The 20,037-nt window shown below is 34.1% G+C and overlaps 1 protein-coding gene across 1 annotated transcript; it reads right to left on the bottom strand.

Moving 5' to 3' along the window:
* Nucleotides 1-811: 811 nt before the first annotated feature.
* LOC110456493 (organic cation transporter protein-like) lies at nucleotides 812-15,139 on the bottom strand. The gene is made up of 10 exons (XM_021507281.1): nucleotides 14,960-15,139; nucleotides 9,283-9,532; nucleotides 8,377-8,480; nucleotides 6,901-7,055; nucleotides 5,170-5,338; nucleotides 4,647-4,865; nucleotides 3,969-4,195; nucleotides 2,706-2,887; nucleotides 1,962-2,113; nucleotides 812-1,608 (listed from the first exon to the last, which is right to left on the bottom strand). The coding sequence occupies exons 1-10, from the start codon at nucleotides 15,100-15,102 to the stop codon at nucleotides 1,488-1,490; spliced, it is 1,722 nt and encodes a 573-aa protein (XP_021362956.1). The 5' UTR covers nucleotides 15,103-15,139; the 3' UTR covers nucleotides 812-1,487.
* Nucleotides 15,140-20,037: the final 4,898 nt, after the last annotated feature.

Genomic DNA, 20,037 nt, shown 5'->3' with positions numbered 1-20,037 from the left:
TCCTGGTCTAATGGCAGTTGTTTTTACTTGGCAGATTCATTTAGAATGTAAATATAAAGCTATGAATGCCATTTCCATTTCTTCATTTGTTAACCAAACAACACATATCGAGACTAAGTGCGTTCATTCATATTTCAAGTGAACCAAAACTCGGACAGTTATTACTTTGTTCTTGTGTTTACCAAAACAATTACTCCGAAAGGCAAAATATTCCCCCGAGCAGCATGATAATTATTTATTTATGAGCCCTAAATTTTGAAACAAGAATGGACATTTCAAATGGACAGCCTGAGATAGCGGACTACTAGCATTACGTCTAGTGCAACTATTTCTTTACGCAAGAAAATATTCTTCTGCCAATATATTAAAATAAAAAAATAAACGCTTATCCATTGACTGAGACAGCATGTAATATGAAACACAAATATGTGTTATGAATAATAATCGATTAGAATTCAAGCCAATATATTGCCTTGTATATTTCCTTCTAGTAAGAAACATTAAGTGAAATTCTGAAGCTGATAGTCGTAATACCCTAAATAAGGCTTTGGAACTGTGTTGTATATTTTTTTAGTAAAACCATATGAATAAAGAAATCAAATACCAACTACATAATGATATGATTGTTTTGCATTTCCTCTCATTTCAAAACAAATCATATTGTCACAAAGAAATAACAGATAATTACTGTAATTCTCTAATTTAGACATAGTATTTAATAACTGAAACGCAAACACAATTAATTGAATTTCAAACAACTCTTTTATTGCAGTAGAGAAATATTTCCAATTGATGGAACAGCATGCGATTAACAAAAGGAACACATATAACGATATAACATAGAAAAGGATGAATTCTTTTTAAGACAAAACATATCACATAACATAACGAGTAGGCATGAGTAATCACTAATATAAATGAACCTCAGATTATACTAGTTAAATATCAATCATGCTATATTTTAATATCACGAAACCATATAGCTTTGCTTTCTGTAATATAACTCGTGTCGTTCCTCAGTGCGAAATGGCATAAATGTGCGTTTTTATCTAGGATGTTCCACAATTGTATACTTTTCACGAAAAAATACAAAAAAAAAATAATCATAAAATGTATACATCATGAGAGTTGCAAAGTACACACACTGCCTCTGTTGTTACCGGTACAACTTCTTCTTATGCTTTCGCTACAGTTGTTGCTGACAGCGACTTCGTCGTTTTTATTGTTGCTGTTATTCACATTATCACTGCTGTTGCTTCTATTGCTAGCTTCTACAATATACATAATTTTACCAAAGCCAGGAAAATAAAATGAAATGTCATCTCTTTGTGGAAGATGGTTTTTACAAAACATTTGGAAAATTGATATATTTCATTGTGAAAGATGAATTTCCTATTTTGGTTTTGCTATAATGCCCGAGCAAAAACTTCAAGTTCTAATTGAATAAATGATTATTGAAGTTGCTAATATAATTCCATAATTAGCTTTCAAAGTTTGGTCATTTCTTTTTCTGCAATAAAACCACCGTTTTCATAGTAAGACTGCTTATGACCCATGTGTGCCATGTTTTCCTTGATTTCTTTCTTCTTTTGAGATATATCGGCGGACCTGTGAGAATGAGGATGGAGTTATAAGATAATATAAACCAAATGCTCATTTCCTTTCATACAGATAAATACATATTATATTCAATATGTCGGCCTGCTCCGTAAAAGTTAAAATAGTCATCGATGACAAAATGAAATGTTGACTAATATTTTACTTATTTATACATTTTCGAATCATGATTGGAACATAGACAAATTAGTGACGTTGTCGAGGAGCACCTGTTTTCATTGTTAATAGAGGACAGATGTGTAACAAAAGATTGATGCTAAATTTCTATCAACCAAATATTATATAAAACATGATAAGTTATATATGCTATCAATAATCCGAAGAGTATAAAAGGGTAAAGATACCTTCCAAATCGTTTCCCATCTTCAATAGTCTCTGGTAATGCTTTATTCAGAGTTTCCGGTAAATACAAGGACGACAACCCCGCTAAGATTGCCAACACTCCAAACAATCCTAACGGAAACACCTTGCCGACCATTCCACCTATTAACGCTGCCTGTAATAGTATATACGGCTTACTTTAAGGCATCGGAACAAAAACTTGATTTTTTTTTTTTTTCAATGAACTTTCCCCATGCACATACAATGATTTCATACATCAACGTTAATGTGTCCGTAAGAGTACGTGAACATGTGTTATTGTGAATTTCAACCCTTCTTTCTATCTAAAACTGACACCAAGCATGCAATGATTGAGGTTTATATAGTCTTGTTTACAGAACAAACGAAAGTTCTTCCGCATTTGCTCGTTAATTTTAACGACCTTGTGTAAGTTAATTACACGGAACGGATTTGAGCACATAGCAATTTTGAATAAAAATATCTCCGAAACGTGTTTTGCAGAAGGCTGCGGTATTTTTATGGAGATTTTTGTTTTGTGTCTCTTCAAGTTCTGTAGTGTTGTTTTGAATAATTTAATAGTTTCACGCCTACTCTTTGCTTTTGATGATGACTTCTCAAGTCTTTTACAATCAATTTTTGTCGTTTTTGCATCGACTTCGAATTTGACGTGCTTCTTCTGTGTTGGTGACAATTTCATATGAAATCATGCTATGAAGAAGTGTTCTGAGCTAATAATTTATACTTACGGAATCTGCAATGTATGGTGCAACGATTCCTCCAGCTCTAGCCGCGCACGAACTCGCACCCATCCCAGCATTCCGTACTACGGTAGGGAACAGCTCCGCAGAATAGAAGTAGATCGTATTGAATGCAGCAGTCGCACCAAACTTACCTAACATGGCGAGGACTATTATAATAGTCTGGTTTTCTGAAAGCAATTTCGCATTATTTACACATTAATTTATTTCAAAGGGTTAAATAAAATATGATACAAAATATCATTACATCTGACTTCCGAATATTCATGAGTGAAATTTCAGCAGCGGATCTTGATGGCAAAAACGAAAAAGCCGACACAGTTCTGCTGAGTCATTATTGTATACCAACGGTGCTTCCGACCCAAGATTATATACTAACCGCAGTCGTTCTATAAAGCCATAGTCACTCTAGAGACCGAATGAGCCGGAATGTCGTCGGAATGAAAATGTTTGGTATATTCCTGGATATTCGAATTGTATTATACAACGTCTGCCTGCATTCTGAAAGCATTACAAATAGTCTGGTCCATTCTTGTTGCCAGTCCTAATGTTTTGCTCATGCTCAAACCTTTTGAGGTGCATTCGTAGAGGAGAAATATTGAACAGCATTCGAAGTGTATTCAAACTTCATTCTGATTACATTCTAAATAGGCTTACGGCATTCTGACAGCATTCGAAACATTTTGATCGCATTCGAAGGAAAAACCAAACGGTGCGTTCTGACTGCATTTGAAGTGAATTCGTACAGCGTTTTGGGCGGTATTCGGGCAACAATCCAACCGTATTCGTACAGCGATTTGGGCGGTATTCGGGCAACAATCCAACCGTATTCGTACAGCGATTTGGGCGGTATTCAGGCAACAATCCAACCGTATTCGTACAGCGATTTGGGCGGTATTCAGGCAACAATCCAACCGTATTCGTACAGCGGTTGAAGTGCATTCTAAATATTTTGACTAAATTCTTAACAGCATTCTACATATTCCTTCTGTGTTCTAACTACATTCGAGCTGCATTCAGAAGCTAAGACACCCGGAATGTGTTAGAATGTAGGCCAATTTGATTTTTCCTCCCGAATGTGGCACGAATTTTAATTTTCGTTTTTCTTTCCGGCTTGTTACGCCTCATTCCTGCTGATTCTGAATAGTGTGACTAGGGCTTACGACTAGTAAGCAATGCCGACATAGAAACAAACATTGACAATGTGCATTGAATGATTAGTACATGTGCTCGAGGCTCCAGTACACCTACCTATTTCACCTTTCAGGATGGGAAATGTTGTCGAGGCACATGCTAACCCTCCTAATATCATACTGAGACAGTAGACTTTTTTCCTACCAACACGATCTACTAACAGTAGGACCATGGTATTAGCTGGAATTTCTACCAGTCCAGATAAAAACATGTTCAGATAAAAGTTTCCTCCGAGGTTCCCTGCATTTAGAGACAGGCCGTAGTAGATCATGCTTACTATGCACCTGTGAAAATAAGAAAAACTAATTTTAAAATCGTCATTTGTGTTTTGTCAATTTTCTTTCGGATTTTCCTATCGATAATCTAAACACGACAATGAGTTTCGGAAGTGATCGCGACTTGATCTCGATTTTTCCAAAATTCTTTTGAATCATTAACTAGATATGATTTTTGAAGTTTATCACTGGAACAATAAATAGGGCTTAAGCACATCATCTGAGTTTGAGCATGAGTACTGTTTTGTGAATACGGTCCCAGATATATTGAAACTTAATATGAATACCTGACGCCATGTGTCATACAATGTAGCTTATTCGTCCGCATCGCCTAAAACGTATTTAAATAAGATAAACGTCGTAGTTTTCAATATATATTATCATAACACATTTTTGATTAGCGACAACAATCACACAGATGATAACCTCACACATATTTCAGTATTAACACACTACTTGCCAGTTGAAGAGGATGACAAGTGTGCGCAGTAGCATGACCCGTGTAGAGAACAACTGCCACACCCTTCCAGTTGGTTGTGACGTTTTATTTTCTATCTCCTTTTCAAATAGGTTCTTTTCGATTTCCACCTTGTTGACCTTAGCTGCCTTCTGAAGAACTTTGTTTGCCTCTTCGTATCGCTGTCTACTTATCAACCAGCGTGGTGATTCCGAAATAAGCCTTATAATGAAAATCAGGTAGTTGAATCACATACTTCTATCAAACAAACTTCTACTTCATATTAATTTGCGATCGATTTAACAAAATAATTGACTGTTTTTAAAGAGTAAAAAACACCTATTTTTAGGTCGTATGATGTGGATCTTCAGTTAAGGAAACAAAACTTATTTGATTATAATACCACTTTCACCAGTGAAAGAAACAAACATGTTTTTGATAATAGATTAAGTTAAACAAGGAGAGAAAATAAGCAATTGACTGACCAAATAATATGTAATGCTACAGAGAAAAGAGTGACACCTACCACCAGTAAAGAATGAATAGAACTGCTGGTGCTGAACAGATGATGTTTATGTAGTACCAATGCCTGGCAAAGTAGCTGACACCGGCAAGCGTCATCAATCCAATGGAAAAGAAATATTCGATTACCATGCCAGCGTATTTCCGTTTTGATGGACCAACTAACTCAACACCTGGAAGCATGATATAAAAACTACTTTGCAAGGATCGTCATCATAGAATAATCAAAATAGATAAAACATATCAAAATCACAATTTAGTCTTCAACATGCTAAAAAGTAATATAATTTGACCAAAGGTTGTATAATGAACTCCTCCTACGCAGATCCATTTAGATTTTGGTCAAATTTACAACGACATAAATCAAGAAATGTGTTCCTTATCTATTCGTACGGTACTGACCGAAATATCACGTAAGCAATTTTGCAAACAGGTATGCTGTCAATCACCGGTACAATAGAAGTTGTTTTTGAGAGTTATATACATAGCATTTCCGATACACATATTTTCTCTGCACACTTAGAATATGTTATGCCAGAATCGAATGCTCGTTTCAAACCTCTGAAAACACCGACACCACGCTAGACTTACTTGTTCTTTAACAAATACTGAGGAGCCTCACTGAAATCATGGACCTTTTATCTGTTCGTTATGTTGCTGCTCGATCCCCTTTATCTGGTATCACAGAGGTCTCTTTATGAAGAAATACCTTACAGATTTCACCGAACGACAAAGGAATACGTAACAGATTCCAAACAAATGAACAAGGAATACGTAACAGATTCCAAACATATTAACAAGGAATACGTAACAGATTCCACACAAATGAACAAAGAATATGTAACAGATTCCACACAAATGAACAAAGAATACGTAACAGATTCCAAACAAATGAACAAGGAATACGTAACAGATTCCAAACATATTAACAAGGAATATGTAACAGATTCCACACAAATGCACAAAGAATACGTAACAGATTCCAAACATATAAACAAGGAATATGTAACAGATTCCACACAAATGAACAAGGACTACGTAACAGATTCCAAACATATTAACAAGGAATACGTAACAGATTCCAACAAATGAACAAGGAATACGTAACAGATTCCAAACAAATGAACAGGGACTACGTAACAGATTCAAAACAAAAGAACAAGGAATACGTAACAGATTCCAAACAAATGAACAAGGAATACGTAACAGATTCCAACAAATGAACAAGGAATACGTAACAGATTCCACACAAATGAACAAGGAATATGTAACAGATTCCACACAAATGAACAAGGAGTACGTAACAGATTCCACACAAATGAACAAGGAGTACGTAACAGATTCCGAACAAATGAACAAGGAATACGTAACAGATTCCACACAAATGAACAAGGAATACGTTACATATTCCACACAAATGAACAAGGAGTACGTAACAGATTCCACACAAATGAACAAGGAATACGTAACAGATTCCACACAAATGAACTTTCAAATTATCCACTTAGTGGAGTGTACAGAGCACTCGAGTTTGTCTTCACATATTTAAAGAAAGAAGAGTAAACATGAATAACAAAAAACGAAACCCTTAAGGTTTAAAAATGTGGTTGTTCGTTTTGGAAAATCATTGCATATTTCCCTCTATTGCTGTTATAACGGCCTGCAAACCGGAATGTAATAGGTATATCAAGTTAAGTTTTCTTGGGTATTTGAGAAATTCTCATTTCATACAAACCAAGGACAAATCCGACAGGAAAGACCCCTTGAGTAGAGGCACCAATGCCCGTCATGATGACAGCGTACACGATGTAGGAGGAAGACCAAGACATTCCGAACGTCAATCCAAACATCATCATAAGCGAAGCACAAAACGTGATTTTACGTCCTAGTCTAATAAAAAGACGAGAAAGTACCGAAGTGTAAAGGGAGTATTTCCGAGTTAAATGTCAATGACACTAGGGCTAATAAAACAATGGAAGATTGAACATATATTACCTATAAAATAACCAGGGATATAAGACCTAGTGTTCGGGAAGGGTAAAGAGTCTAATGATTCATCGACGCCACCAACAATGTTAATTCAGGCTATCTCCAAGTAATGGAACGGACTCGAAGTGAGATTTTGGAAGTGACAACTTAACAATATGGAGCGCTGGATGAGCAGAACACAAAAAGCATCGGACAGAATTTTGAAATCAAATAGTTTTGGTCTAGAAAAACATAATGCTCTACACATGAAGTCATGACAAGATCCAAGGTTCTAGCAGATGTCTTTGATCAATATGCATATTGAAAGCAATCAGTCAACTTATTGTGAGCCTTAGGTTTTGTCATGATATGTTCAAAGAGATAACAGAGGAGTCGATCATGAAAGCCTTGGATTTTGATGATGATCCGACAAGAAATAAGTATCTTTTCCTATCAGATAATGATGAAGATGGCAATACACTTAGCCCATATTCAACACCAGCATCGCTTGCAACATTGAACATTTGTTAGTGAGCAGTCTGCATAATCCAGGTTATTGTGACATGTCAGCACTGTAGTCGAGGGAATCAAGACTGTTACTGTCAAAAAAGGGTAATTTTATGGTTGGAAAAAATACATCGTAACGTTTATTATAATGCTTAGTAGTAAACCATCCCGTTCGGCCATGATGCAAGTAAAGTTAAAAAAAAAAAAAGGATAATGCAAAGGAGTCTGTATGATCCTTAATTTCAATTTCAGAAGGGTATAAACGATAAACGTTTAACGACACACTTTCGTGGCTTTCAAATTTGTTGGTGAGTAGCATCTGAAGGATCCAGTTAAACGAGGCAATCTGTTGGTCATTTCCTAAATTTGCTGCTTTAAAAATGTTAGACAAAAATCCTACAGCCATAACATAATTATCGTTATTGCGGGGCGATAAACATAATCTTCGTCATGTCAGCCCTTTTTATTATTGTCGTTTCGGGGCTAATATTTACGTTTTAATGAAAATTAGGGAAGGTGGAGGACAGAGAGGGCGACATACATGTAACAATAATTATTTGGTCGTTACAGCTCATAAATTGTACGGACAGTTTATTTTCCTTTGATTTGAAGCTATTTCTATTGAGATGTTAAACGTGTTTCTTTGTAAATAATAATCCATTAACTCAATCAACACAGAACAACATCATCAGTAAGTCGCATGGCTGTGATTTTTAACTATGTATTAAGTACTCACAAATCTGAAAGATTGCCAAAAAGAATGGCGCCGACGAGCTTCCCAGCGAAGAAGAGAGACTTGACTAAAGATGTTAGATGTTTATCCCCGCACACAATGTTGAACTGCATTAAAAATAAGTACATTAATGAACGTCCTTCATTGTACTCTTCCGCAAAGTATGACTTCTTTAACGTATTGAACTACTAACAGTAAAGACGTAGGCACATCATGTAAAACGCTACTTTAAACAAGTTCTGAAAACTTTTTGTTATTTTAAACGTTTGCTCTGATAGGAAACCAATATAACTGTTTCTTTTTAATGTTTTACAACATTTCCTAAATGTTTGTAGGACAATTTGAGTATATCATTTAAAAAAGGAATTTGCTTTGTTTGAAATGTTCGAGTATCTGCAACAAGTGTTATCTTACTACCTAGTAGACTATCAGTTTTTGAAAATGATAAATTTATTCTGCAACTGTTTACATGAATTTGAATTACATTATCTGCTGATCCCAAAAACTATACATTTGGGATGTCAAAAAAATTGTAGCCACAAGCTTTAAGTTTATTACACTGTAAAGGGTCTTAAGGCACATTATTCGTGTTTCTGTGTTTTAATGTATGCTTTGAAACACTTTGGACACGGATATTCAATAATTTGACCTTTAATACGACGGATGGGCTCTATATCGGTCAAAGTAATGCTGTTTTGGTTTGGAATTCTGTAGCGATATGTCTTCAATTTGTGCTTTTTTCTTATAACTTAATAAGGTTTTATAGAATGCTTTCCAATGATGAGTTCCTAACCGACAAGTTACCTATCAGTTGTAGTTAATTATAACTTCCTTCGGCTTTCTGTATGGTCTCACTCAATGCTTCAATAAACGTTTTCTAAGGAAACTTTATGATATATAATGCCATACCTTCGACGTAAATGTTTCTTCAAATACAGAATCACTGTATACCCACTCGTGGCATTTTACAAGTGAAGCATTAATTGGTCTGCTGGAGTTGTCGAACTTGACATTGTTGTAATCAAACGAGTACAGGTGGCACTGGTCATAGTCGAAAGTGTCATCATCTGTTGAGGGAGGTATGTAGTTGTTGACAAGGTTCTGCTGATAGGCACTGTGTATGTCGTACGTATCATTCTCAAGACCTGGTATTTTACATCTGCATCATAAAGAAAATAAATACACTTTATGAGCCGTAATCAACGTTAAATTGATATTCACACATATTCAAATGTTTCGAACGAGCATGTTTTTTGATAGTTAGATATATACATGTGAATACGACTTTAGCTCTCAATAACATTTATTCATGGTAGTAATTAGTGAAATAACGCTACTTCAATTACAAATGTTAATGTCGATCTGGTATTTATCATTTAACAGATATTGTATCTGTGTTGAAATATACTTTGATTACAAAAACAAAAAACACTTGCATTTACCTTCGCTTTGGTAGATAAGTTTAAGAGTAATCGATATAAGCTCTCTTTTTAACAAAACTTACAACATATCAAGATATATGAAAAACATTATGAGATCAATTCAAACTTTCATGTATTACATGTAGGTATTAGTGCACGAAACGTGTATAAAACTGTAGTAAATCATAGTATGTTAATTTATGACTGGCCAGCTTTATGAATTAGCCTGTCTAATGTATAAACTTATATAGCATGGATGTGACTGAGATAATATTCGGCTTGATGTTAAGTTATGATATAGCGCACTCTACAATTGTAACTATACTGCTGTGACTCAGTTTCACTTCCGCTGTAAGTGGCTGTTTACATTTCAAATAAACTTAAGCACAAAGCTGCTGTTGATCCATTTGATGCTCGATGTAGTATATGAAAAACGAAGGATGACTGTTTTTTGGTAGTCAAGATAGGGCAGAAGGTAACACTTACAAACGTGAGCGTCTCAATATATAAATGTAGGAAAATAAAATTTTAAAATATGTTCAAGTGATTTTTTTTTTAAATAAATAATTAATTGTCATGAAGTATTTTTTTTAATGTTTAATCGTTCTTTGTCTATTGTAAAAGCTATGAGGCAATACTTTTAATATTATACGTAGTGTGATAACGATTAATTACGTGTCGATAGCAACAACATGATTACTGCACTTTAATTCAATGTCCCGTCTTTTTGTTTTTTTGTTTATGTTTGAGGTTTACTACCACGCACGAAATACGTTTCTTTGCGAAAAGCAGTGAGTGTATATTATATAAATTAATACCGTCAGGACGGTAAAACGTATCGTACTTTAAATATCACACGTGAAATCATTATCTATCAATCTGGATACAAAAGATCAGTATCTAGGTCACCTGATCTCTTAAATCCAATCGATCATCAATACCGATTAATATGCCAACCCTTTCATTTATGAATATTTTAATGCTATTTTAAAAAATAGATCAACACATCTGAAATCTGAAATCGACCATCAAGATTAATCAATATTGCATAATAAAAAGGACAATATATAGGTCAATAAAATGGTTAATATCAACAAATATGACAAATACTTCATTTGCATATCTCATAAATTAATTACATTAGATAAAACGAAAGATCAATATACTTTAGGCCACCATATAAAGTATAAGTCACCAATATCAATCAATTTGACATTCTGTTTATCTTCACACGGCTTTTAAAAAGGAAATATAAGATTGTCTAATATCATGTAACTTATTTTATATTCAATAGACTGTGTATTTAGCTATATTTCGCTCTTGTTAATAGACAGCCCTGTTTGTCATTCAAGGATTAACTATTTTTAGTTATTTTAGTTAGAGTGCCTGGGAAATGTGTTTAAGGGCACACGTTCCAAAACCAGGATGAAAATAGTCGATACAGAGCCGAAACACAAGTTCATTTGTTATAATATGATATATGATGTAGTGTATAGAAAATAATATATATCTGGTAGGATAATGTTGGGTGAAGTATCATAAAAAACGATAAAGGAATGACGATATTAAGTGATATTTTATCATAAAGACTGACCATTTACAACAAGATGTGCAGATTATCAGTGGAGTCTCTATGTCAGAGTTGCCGAGCTACAGAGAGATACTATAATATCATCACTGAAACCTAATTATTTCAAACCCCCTGTTCCGACCAGCAGGCGATAACATTGATACCTGTACGCCGTTTGCCAGATAGTATAAGATAATGGACTGTTCACTTTATGAAGACAAAAGGTCAATCAATGACCACGTATCTTCATAGATAAAACCTAATAAAGCAAAGGCCTAATCTGACCATCAATATCGAGTCAATATGACCATTAGCATATTTTGTAAGAATGTAAACTAATCAAACGTAATATGTCAATCAGAACATATGTATCGATATTAAGGCAAACTTTTCAATTGTATATCCCAGGATATTCATGATCAATCAATGTAGCATACCGCTTATTTCCACATCTTATATCAATGTAGGGATAAAACAAAGGTCAACATATTCCCAAAGACTTTGGGTAAAATATATTTAATATCTATCAATATACTAATTCGTTAGATTATTTTTCTTTTAACGACATTTGCTGAACCATAGGTAAATTTGCCGGCACCACAGGTCAAAGGAAAAATGTATCTCCGTTATCGATGGCTAGGCTGAATCTAGCCTTTCAGACATTTGTAAAATTGTATCGGCCGTCAATTTGACTTCTTTCTGTCAAGACAGATTAAATAAAAGGACTTTACAATACTGAAACAATGTGTTTATATCAGTATGCGGAGGATCTATGTTCTTACAGTTTTATAAATAATCCCTCTGCTATTTTCTGCCTATGTCTTTGTCGATTTACATTAATTTATGACAAAACTTAACATCTTTTGTTTAGCGGATGGTAACGCTCATGGGGTTTTGTTGTGAAGATGAAACCAGTGTAACCGGAGAAATCATTAGGGATTTGGTAGGTTACCAAATAATGTCTTGCATGCGATCTGAAATCACACCCAGGTCACCTTAGTGAAAGGTAAATGCGTTGTTCATAGTACCACCTACCCCTCTTCCTTTCCTATACATTTGTAGTGATACGGTTAAAGTGGCAAACATATATGAAATCTAAGATAAAAATCAGGAATCAGCTGAAGATGAAAAACATATGTATGCATTTACTGACATAGCTTTGTTATTAGACGAGCTTTTACGATAATGTAGTTAGTATGCGAGATGAATAAGATGTATGTATGCCATGAGAATATGTGTGTTAGGAAAATCAGTAGAATCTATTAGGTATGTTGTCTGCATATGTGTAAGGAAATGAGAGATAGTATGTATGTGTGTTAAGTAATGATTATATTTTATCACGGTAGAGCGTTGGGTGAATCTCCTCCTGCGAGTGGACAACCTATTGTACGGAGACGGACCCCAGGGACCCAAACCATCCATATCGTGTCAAGTGCTGGGAAATAAAAACTTACGTAAAAAAAGCATAGCTTTGTCACAGTTTTCTTACAATAAATTCATTTAACTTCGCTTTTTACAATTTTACGACATCAAACCGACCGAATTGTATGTATATATATTTCTTATATCTACTCCATTGACGCTAATCCATCACCCCAATAGTTTTTACAAACTTATGTACATTTATCTTTGTTGTTTTTAGTATAATTGATCAAAGCACCACACATGTTGAAGCCTTAGACACTCGTTGTGTGACCGTTGACTTTCCGACACATTTATCTGTACCGTCTAACTTCTGAAGTCACAGAGACTCGCTACGCTATGGGGTGTTTTAATCCGAAAGATCTTCGTCTGATCAATATTTATATATATATAAATGTAATATATTTGTTGAATATTATATATGCGCGGAGAGATTGTTAATCGGCATTATGACACAGCAATGCAGCTTTTTATTTATTTATTTATTTTTATTTATTTTTTTAGATTCACATCAGTTGTTGTTTATGTGTAATCCGACAGACCCAAATACATATTAATCCTATCATTTGATAAATTGTAGCTTTCCCTGATAATCGCATACTGGACAACTAAGAATCAATTTATCAACTCTACGGAAACAAGTAGAAACCATAGGAAAGCTTCAATATAAGTGATATAATAAGTAAAAAAATGATAAAGTGACTAACTGAAAGAGGTAACGGCAATAATTAAGTCGCCAGCCATTCAAATCGAGCTCTAAGATACCAAACAATAGCGTTGTGTTTCGGGATGAACTTATATAATAATACTGACCTGTGATCTGGTGAATCGAGAAATACCACTGACATTACCGCATACAGCCCATTATAGAATATACTTAAACATATTAAAAAATAAACATATTTCTGGTAAAGTCCAAATTCTCCAATCTTGGAAAAAATTAAATCTAAATTCATTTTGTATCAAATGATGACCCAGTATCTACAGACAGTATCCCTTGCACTAAAGCTCATATAATCTATATATCAAACCAATATCTTACCTAAAGTATGTTTACCCACTAGATAACCAATGATAAAAGCTGTTCTAGATAGTAATCATATGTGGTCCAACCCTTCGTTCATGTCCTGTTGATTTTCTGTTATAGGATGAATTTGTTTTGATATATAAACCTACATCAATTTTAATTTAGCCATATGGATACGGAATATATTATGTGAGCTACCATATATGCAGTAGTCGTTACACGTTCAATCGAACTCAAAGTTAAGAAACCTATAGCTGAACATTAACTTAGGATATAACGTCTTGGGGTCCTCCGAAAACAAAGACAATATTTTATGTAAAGTTAACCGGCTTCATAAACGATATCAGTTATGTAAATGTATGACAAAGCCAACTAATATATTTCATGAGAGAAATGGTTGGTGACAACGAGACTGTACTGCACTGCATTGCACTGATGAGTTTAAAACAAACAATTCGGCCATCATATCACAGTGTTGTACATAACACTTGCCATCAACCTCCCTCGAAACGATGTATTGTTAGTTTGTCCGTCAGCAGTCTTAATATATCTGTAATCACTGGAAATATATACTCCTATCAATCAGGAATACCGTAGTTACCATCATAACAACACACTCCGACTGTTTTGCCTTCGTACAGCAATGACGCATTTTTTAAATGTTGATGTAAGTATTGACCTTAATTTTGACGGCGGATGTTGTATAATGAACGCAGTTGACAACGAACATACTCTTTATGGAGCGGAGGGTCGGAAAAACAGGCTATTAATGGGTAAATTAACAGATCAACGAACGAACAATAGTACTGCTAAAGTCTCCCTGTATCTTACTGTGTATGAGGCTATAACATAGGAGATTAGTCAAAAATGGCTGAAAGAAGTAGTATATCTTAACGATGACATCAAATATTGTAGTACGGGTTTATGTTTTAGGTGTGCTATCTAACTTTGACATCAGTGGTAAATGTGAGTCATTTATATTGAATATTTACGATGAACATTTAAATTTAGGATTATGTCGATTGATACTACTTACATAAAAACATAGCCATGAAAGTTTGATACTGTAATGCATTCTGCACACCTTTTTCATTAATTATACATACAGGTATTTAACGGTTTATATTGTGTAACTTGGTAACATACCTGTGATCAGGCGCGTTGAGAAATATCACCGACATCAAAGCATATATTCCGGTATAAAGGGATGTCCAACAAATCATCGAATACATATATTTCTGATATAATCCAAATTCTCCCAGCTGTATCATAATGTTGTCCAACTTCATTTTGATTGTTCATATATCATACCATGAGTTAGGAGTTGTTGCTCGTTCACATTAGCATGTAGTCAACTCCTTAAGATGTGAGTCTATGCTTTATATATTAACTGTGTTGACATTAGGCCAAAATAATGCAAATAAATTATGTTCTAGCCAGTCGCAACGTTGGAAAGCGTAAGCAGGTTATTCACAAAGATTAACAACGACCATGCGGCGCACACACAAAACCTCTTGAAAAAATTGATTGGGTTTACCTTTTGAAATGAAGTTGGTATAAAAGTGATCGTGACGTTTAATAATGAGCCACTCCAACCAGCTTTTTCATTACAGAGGCTTCATCCTGACTTTTATATTCCCCTATCCTGCACATGATGTTCTGAAAAAAACATAATGCTTTGTGTTCATCAATGTGCTATACGACTTTCATTTAGATTGATCATTTGATTAAACAGTGGTGTTTTGTATTCAAACAATGATTCCTAGTTCAAAGAGTTTTCGTAATTTATTTAAACCAGATGACAAGAAAAAAATTCATTGGTAACTTGACTGAAAGATCTTCCTGTTTCTTTGTTATTATCATTGTTTATAGATATTTTGAGAAAAAAGGCAAACAATGTTAATTCATAAAACTTCAGGAAATGTGCGGATTTAAACTTTAAATGCAATCATGAGTTAATATATAATAGGACACCAGATTGAAAACATATCGGGTTTGTCTTCGGTGGTACCCCATGTTACAATGTTAAGAGTTGGATTTATTAACAAAATTGGCAAGGTACTTGATGATGATACCAGGAACATTGTTCCTTTTTTATTCACTTAATTGTTTAGGTACAGATACCTCCAGGAACCATCATCTATAAGGAAACACTGATAGATATTAATAAAAGATGGGATAAAAAGGTAGATACTATTTTGTTAACCTTTCTACTCATTGTATACCCTTTCTGATGATAGAAAAATGTGTTCAATAAAAAGCATGTTACCACAGTCCAATGCACAGCTGAATTCTATTCATTGGCAATCATGGGGACATGGTTATGAGAAACGTAACGCTGAATATTTGCGGGAAAACAGATAACATTCAAAGTAACAAATACAGTAGAGAGATTATTTTATTGATTAATTTATAACAATATTATTGTCTTTTCCATTTCTTTTTGTGTCAACACAACGTTTCCCTCAACACAAGTTCCGAAATCGTTCTCGTCCTTGATCATCACATCACATCACCTAGGGGTTTACAATATTAACGGTTAAAATGCTTTTGTATTCATTATTGAGTACGGAAGTTTTCTTTCTGTTGATAACTGAGAATACATGTAAATGGGTTTAGCGAATATTTTCACATGAAACTCTTAATATATATTTCACTATAAGAAACATTGTTTTGTTTTTCCACGTGTACATTTTGGTTTTGGTTTTAAGCAAAACAATAAGATTGCAATACAACAGAAACTCAAGAATCCATCTATCTATTAACCAGTAAAAGAAGCCGGGTTGTGATACGTCTAGATTAGTGGGACACTTTCTATACAAAAAGGGCACTCTAGTGTCTGGAGTATTTGATTTGATAGTGGCTCTATCAGATGTAGTTGTTTATTATCTGTTTATATAACTTTTAAAAATGTCATTTTCAAATTGATTTATAATCGTATTTCAAATATTGTAGATGGAATTTGCTTGCAGCAGGTGTCTTCAAAGAAACAATTTTACATAATAATCCCTTGTGATAACATTGCAAATTATGATAATATTAGTTTTACCTGTGGCTGGTTGTTGACATTACCTACTTCATATTTAACATTGATTAAATTACCATATATATATAGGGCATTGTCACCGCAGTGTTTATTGAACATTGACATAAGATTGTACATCTTATTTTGGTTCAAGGCTATCTATCATCGTTTTATGAAACTGAAGTACAGATGCATGCAGTAGCATAATCAAGATTTATAAAAACATCATGTTGATGACTTGACATCAATTGAACAATCAAACCCTTACCAGGTGATAGTTTTTGTTATCACTACCTTCAAAACTTCTGGTTTACGTGCATACATTATAGGTAATGGTTGTTTGTTGAACAATGTCAAAGAGACCACTTGTTAACAAAATTTCTTACTTTAGTAATTTCCATGGAAATGAACATGTGTTAAGAGGTTAATAAACACTTTTGAATATGTCATGGGTTGTGCTCTCTTAAAACAGGTTTGTAAAAACTATGCATATTAACAAACTGAGAGAAAAAATAATTATCACGATTACAAACAACGATCCAGTATGACTACTCTACATGAGTGAAGTATAATGCACAAAACAAAAACGCAAAGGATTTTACAAAATGAATTGGACAGACATCGGTATTTTCCCTTTCACATCAGTGATTCCGAAACGGACTAAGCGTGAAATCAATATAGAGTGCGCTTTGCTCTACAAGTAGAGGGATACTGGTTAATATTTCATTCAATATTACATCACTTATGAAGTCTACAGGTGATTGACAATATCTTCGATTGTCTACATCCCAAACCCTAGTAACAATGTTATACGATGAAAAAAGAAACCATATGTCAGTCACTGGTGTTGAAGACGGAGGTGATTGACAACATCTTCGATTGTTTGGATGGCGTTTTATTCAAATTCGAAACAGATTGTAAACTAAAATGCATGCATTCATATTAAAGCAAGCCCTCACGCCCTACCACGCACACCCATTTACATATGAATATAACAGTTTTGTTTTGTGATCTAATATTAATTTTAAAATGAAAACAAAAATCACACACACACAAAACAAAACCAACCGAATTAATCATCACAACACTTTTAACACTGTCGAATTTATGTTTCATACTTATTTATGTCATTTTATTATAGAACCGTGATGGCGAAGTTTGTAACCAGGTGATTTGATCAAATGATACATTGTAAACATTTTGCTATCAGTGTCAGCATTACGCAATATACACAAGGGACCATGTCTTGTTCGGTTAGAATTTAAAACTATACTAATCCAAGTATTTATTATTTTGTTTCTATGACATGATTAATATACATTAAAATATTTAAAACTCCAAATCAAGGTTTAAAATTCACTGTTTTATCATGGTAATCAAGTTCATATAGGTTGAAAGACGATAAAGTGTTCTCAGTGTTTCCGTCATGTCATCGTTCCTAGCCAGGGGTTACGTTCCGGTCTACTTTCTCTGCTCTGAAGAGTAGATAGACCGGATCTTAACCCTTGGCAAGAGAAGATATCATCATGTCACAGTATATATTACGCAACACGTATGAGTTATGGGTGGTCGGTGGTGCAGTGGACAGCGCACCCGTCTTTCACCAAAGCGACCAGGGTTTGATTCCCCGTTCGGACGTGCAAAGGTATAGGGTCACCTGGCCGGCCACGTGGGATTTCCCCGGGTACTCCGGTTTCCACCCACATTAAGACCCTACGCCAACAAGAGTGATTAAAATAAGTTGAACTTACTTGTTTCATAATTGTTGTAAAGTAAATAACGTTTATATTCACATGAATTAAATTGTAATTGATTTTATAAGATCTTATGTCACTATAACAAAACACATCTTAAATCTGGTTTAGTGTGTTTGCACATATTTTTGCTTTTTGTGCATATCAACTTGCAAATCATATGTGCATTTATCAAAATCATTTGCACTGTCAATCTGAAATCTCCATTCTAAATTCCTGGGAAGAAGCCCATTCAAGTTGTTCATGACATGTGACATATAACATGATTTCTAGATTTCTTAGACTATACAAAAATTGAAATGAATATTTGGCAGATTCGACTGCTAATGACCTTGTGAGTTGTTATCGGTAATTCTGATAGCATTTCACCCACGCAAAATATGGATGAATGTTATTTTCTAACACAATATGGTTCACTAGATGAAGTCTAGTTGTAGATCATCTAATTGTCAGGTTTTACGCCAGGTAAGCTTATTCATAATACACTTTATTTATGCTTTGTCTTATGCAGAATGAGTCTTTGCATTAAGTATTGATGTTGATTATTTAAATAAAATACGTAATACGGGGATAATTCATGACAAAAATGCTGACATTTATTCATGGCAAGTTTACTCTTCCAAGGACTTAACATCAATCATAATGTAATCGCTCTGATAAACATAGTCAGTACCTTTGACCCCAGGACAAATAAATAAAATATTCACTGTTGAGGAGAAATAGTCGGACGATATACATATATATATACTTGGCAATCTCTAACTATACGTAGTCAGCATACGCAGATCTCTGTACATTTGCTCCAATTACTGTTATGGTACCGTAAATAACATTAACAAAACCCTCCTTTTAATATTAAAAGATAAGCAACGACCTATGCACAGAACAAACTTAAATCTCAAGTTCCTTGTATGACATAAACTGATCTAAGTCAAAGCGAACGACTTTGTGTTGTCAAGATGTCCAGAACAGTTTCATGATCGAAATTCTAGTTTAACTCATTGAAATTCACATAAATCCATGGAAACACGCAAGCGCTTTATGTTGAATTCGCCAACTTCCATTTGTCATTGACATTGACTGTAAAGGCTGTCTCATACTAATATTCACCATTTAAACCACTTTAATCTCGTAGACAATTTAATTTATTTAAAGAAAGTAAGCGTATGTATGATTTTTTTTTATTTATTATGTGTGTTTCTTTAATAAATAAAAGAAATATTTTAATTGGAGAAACAGTGTTATTCAACATAAAAATTATGACGTCATAATAATGATGTCATCAACACGTTGGCCATGGCATTCAAAGTCAATATGAATACCATTCGAACTTGCTGGGGTTATCAAGTTACAATGTCATATAATGGTAATCATCCCTGTTTAAATAATATATGTTTTCAAGACATTGGAACGTTTATCGCTAAATTGTTGACAATGTTTGTCTT

Source organism: Mizuhopecten yessoensis, unplaced genomic scaffold (assembly GCF_002113885.1).
Source record: "Mizuhopecten yessoensis strain PY_sf001 unplaced genomic scaffold, ASM211388v2 scaffold8745, whole genome shotgun sequence".
NCBI lineage: Eukaryota > Metazoa > Mollusca > Bivalvia > Pectinida > Pectinidae > Mizuhopecten > Mizuhopecten yessoensis.
Note: the sequence above shows the minus strand (reverse complement) of the source record. Positions and strands in the feature narration are given on the sequence as shown.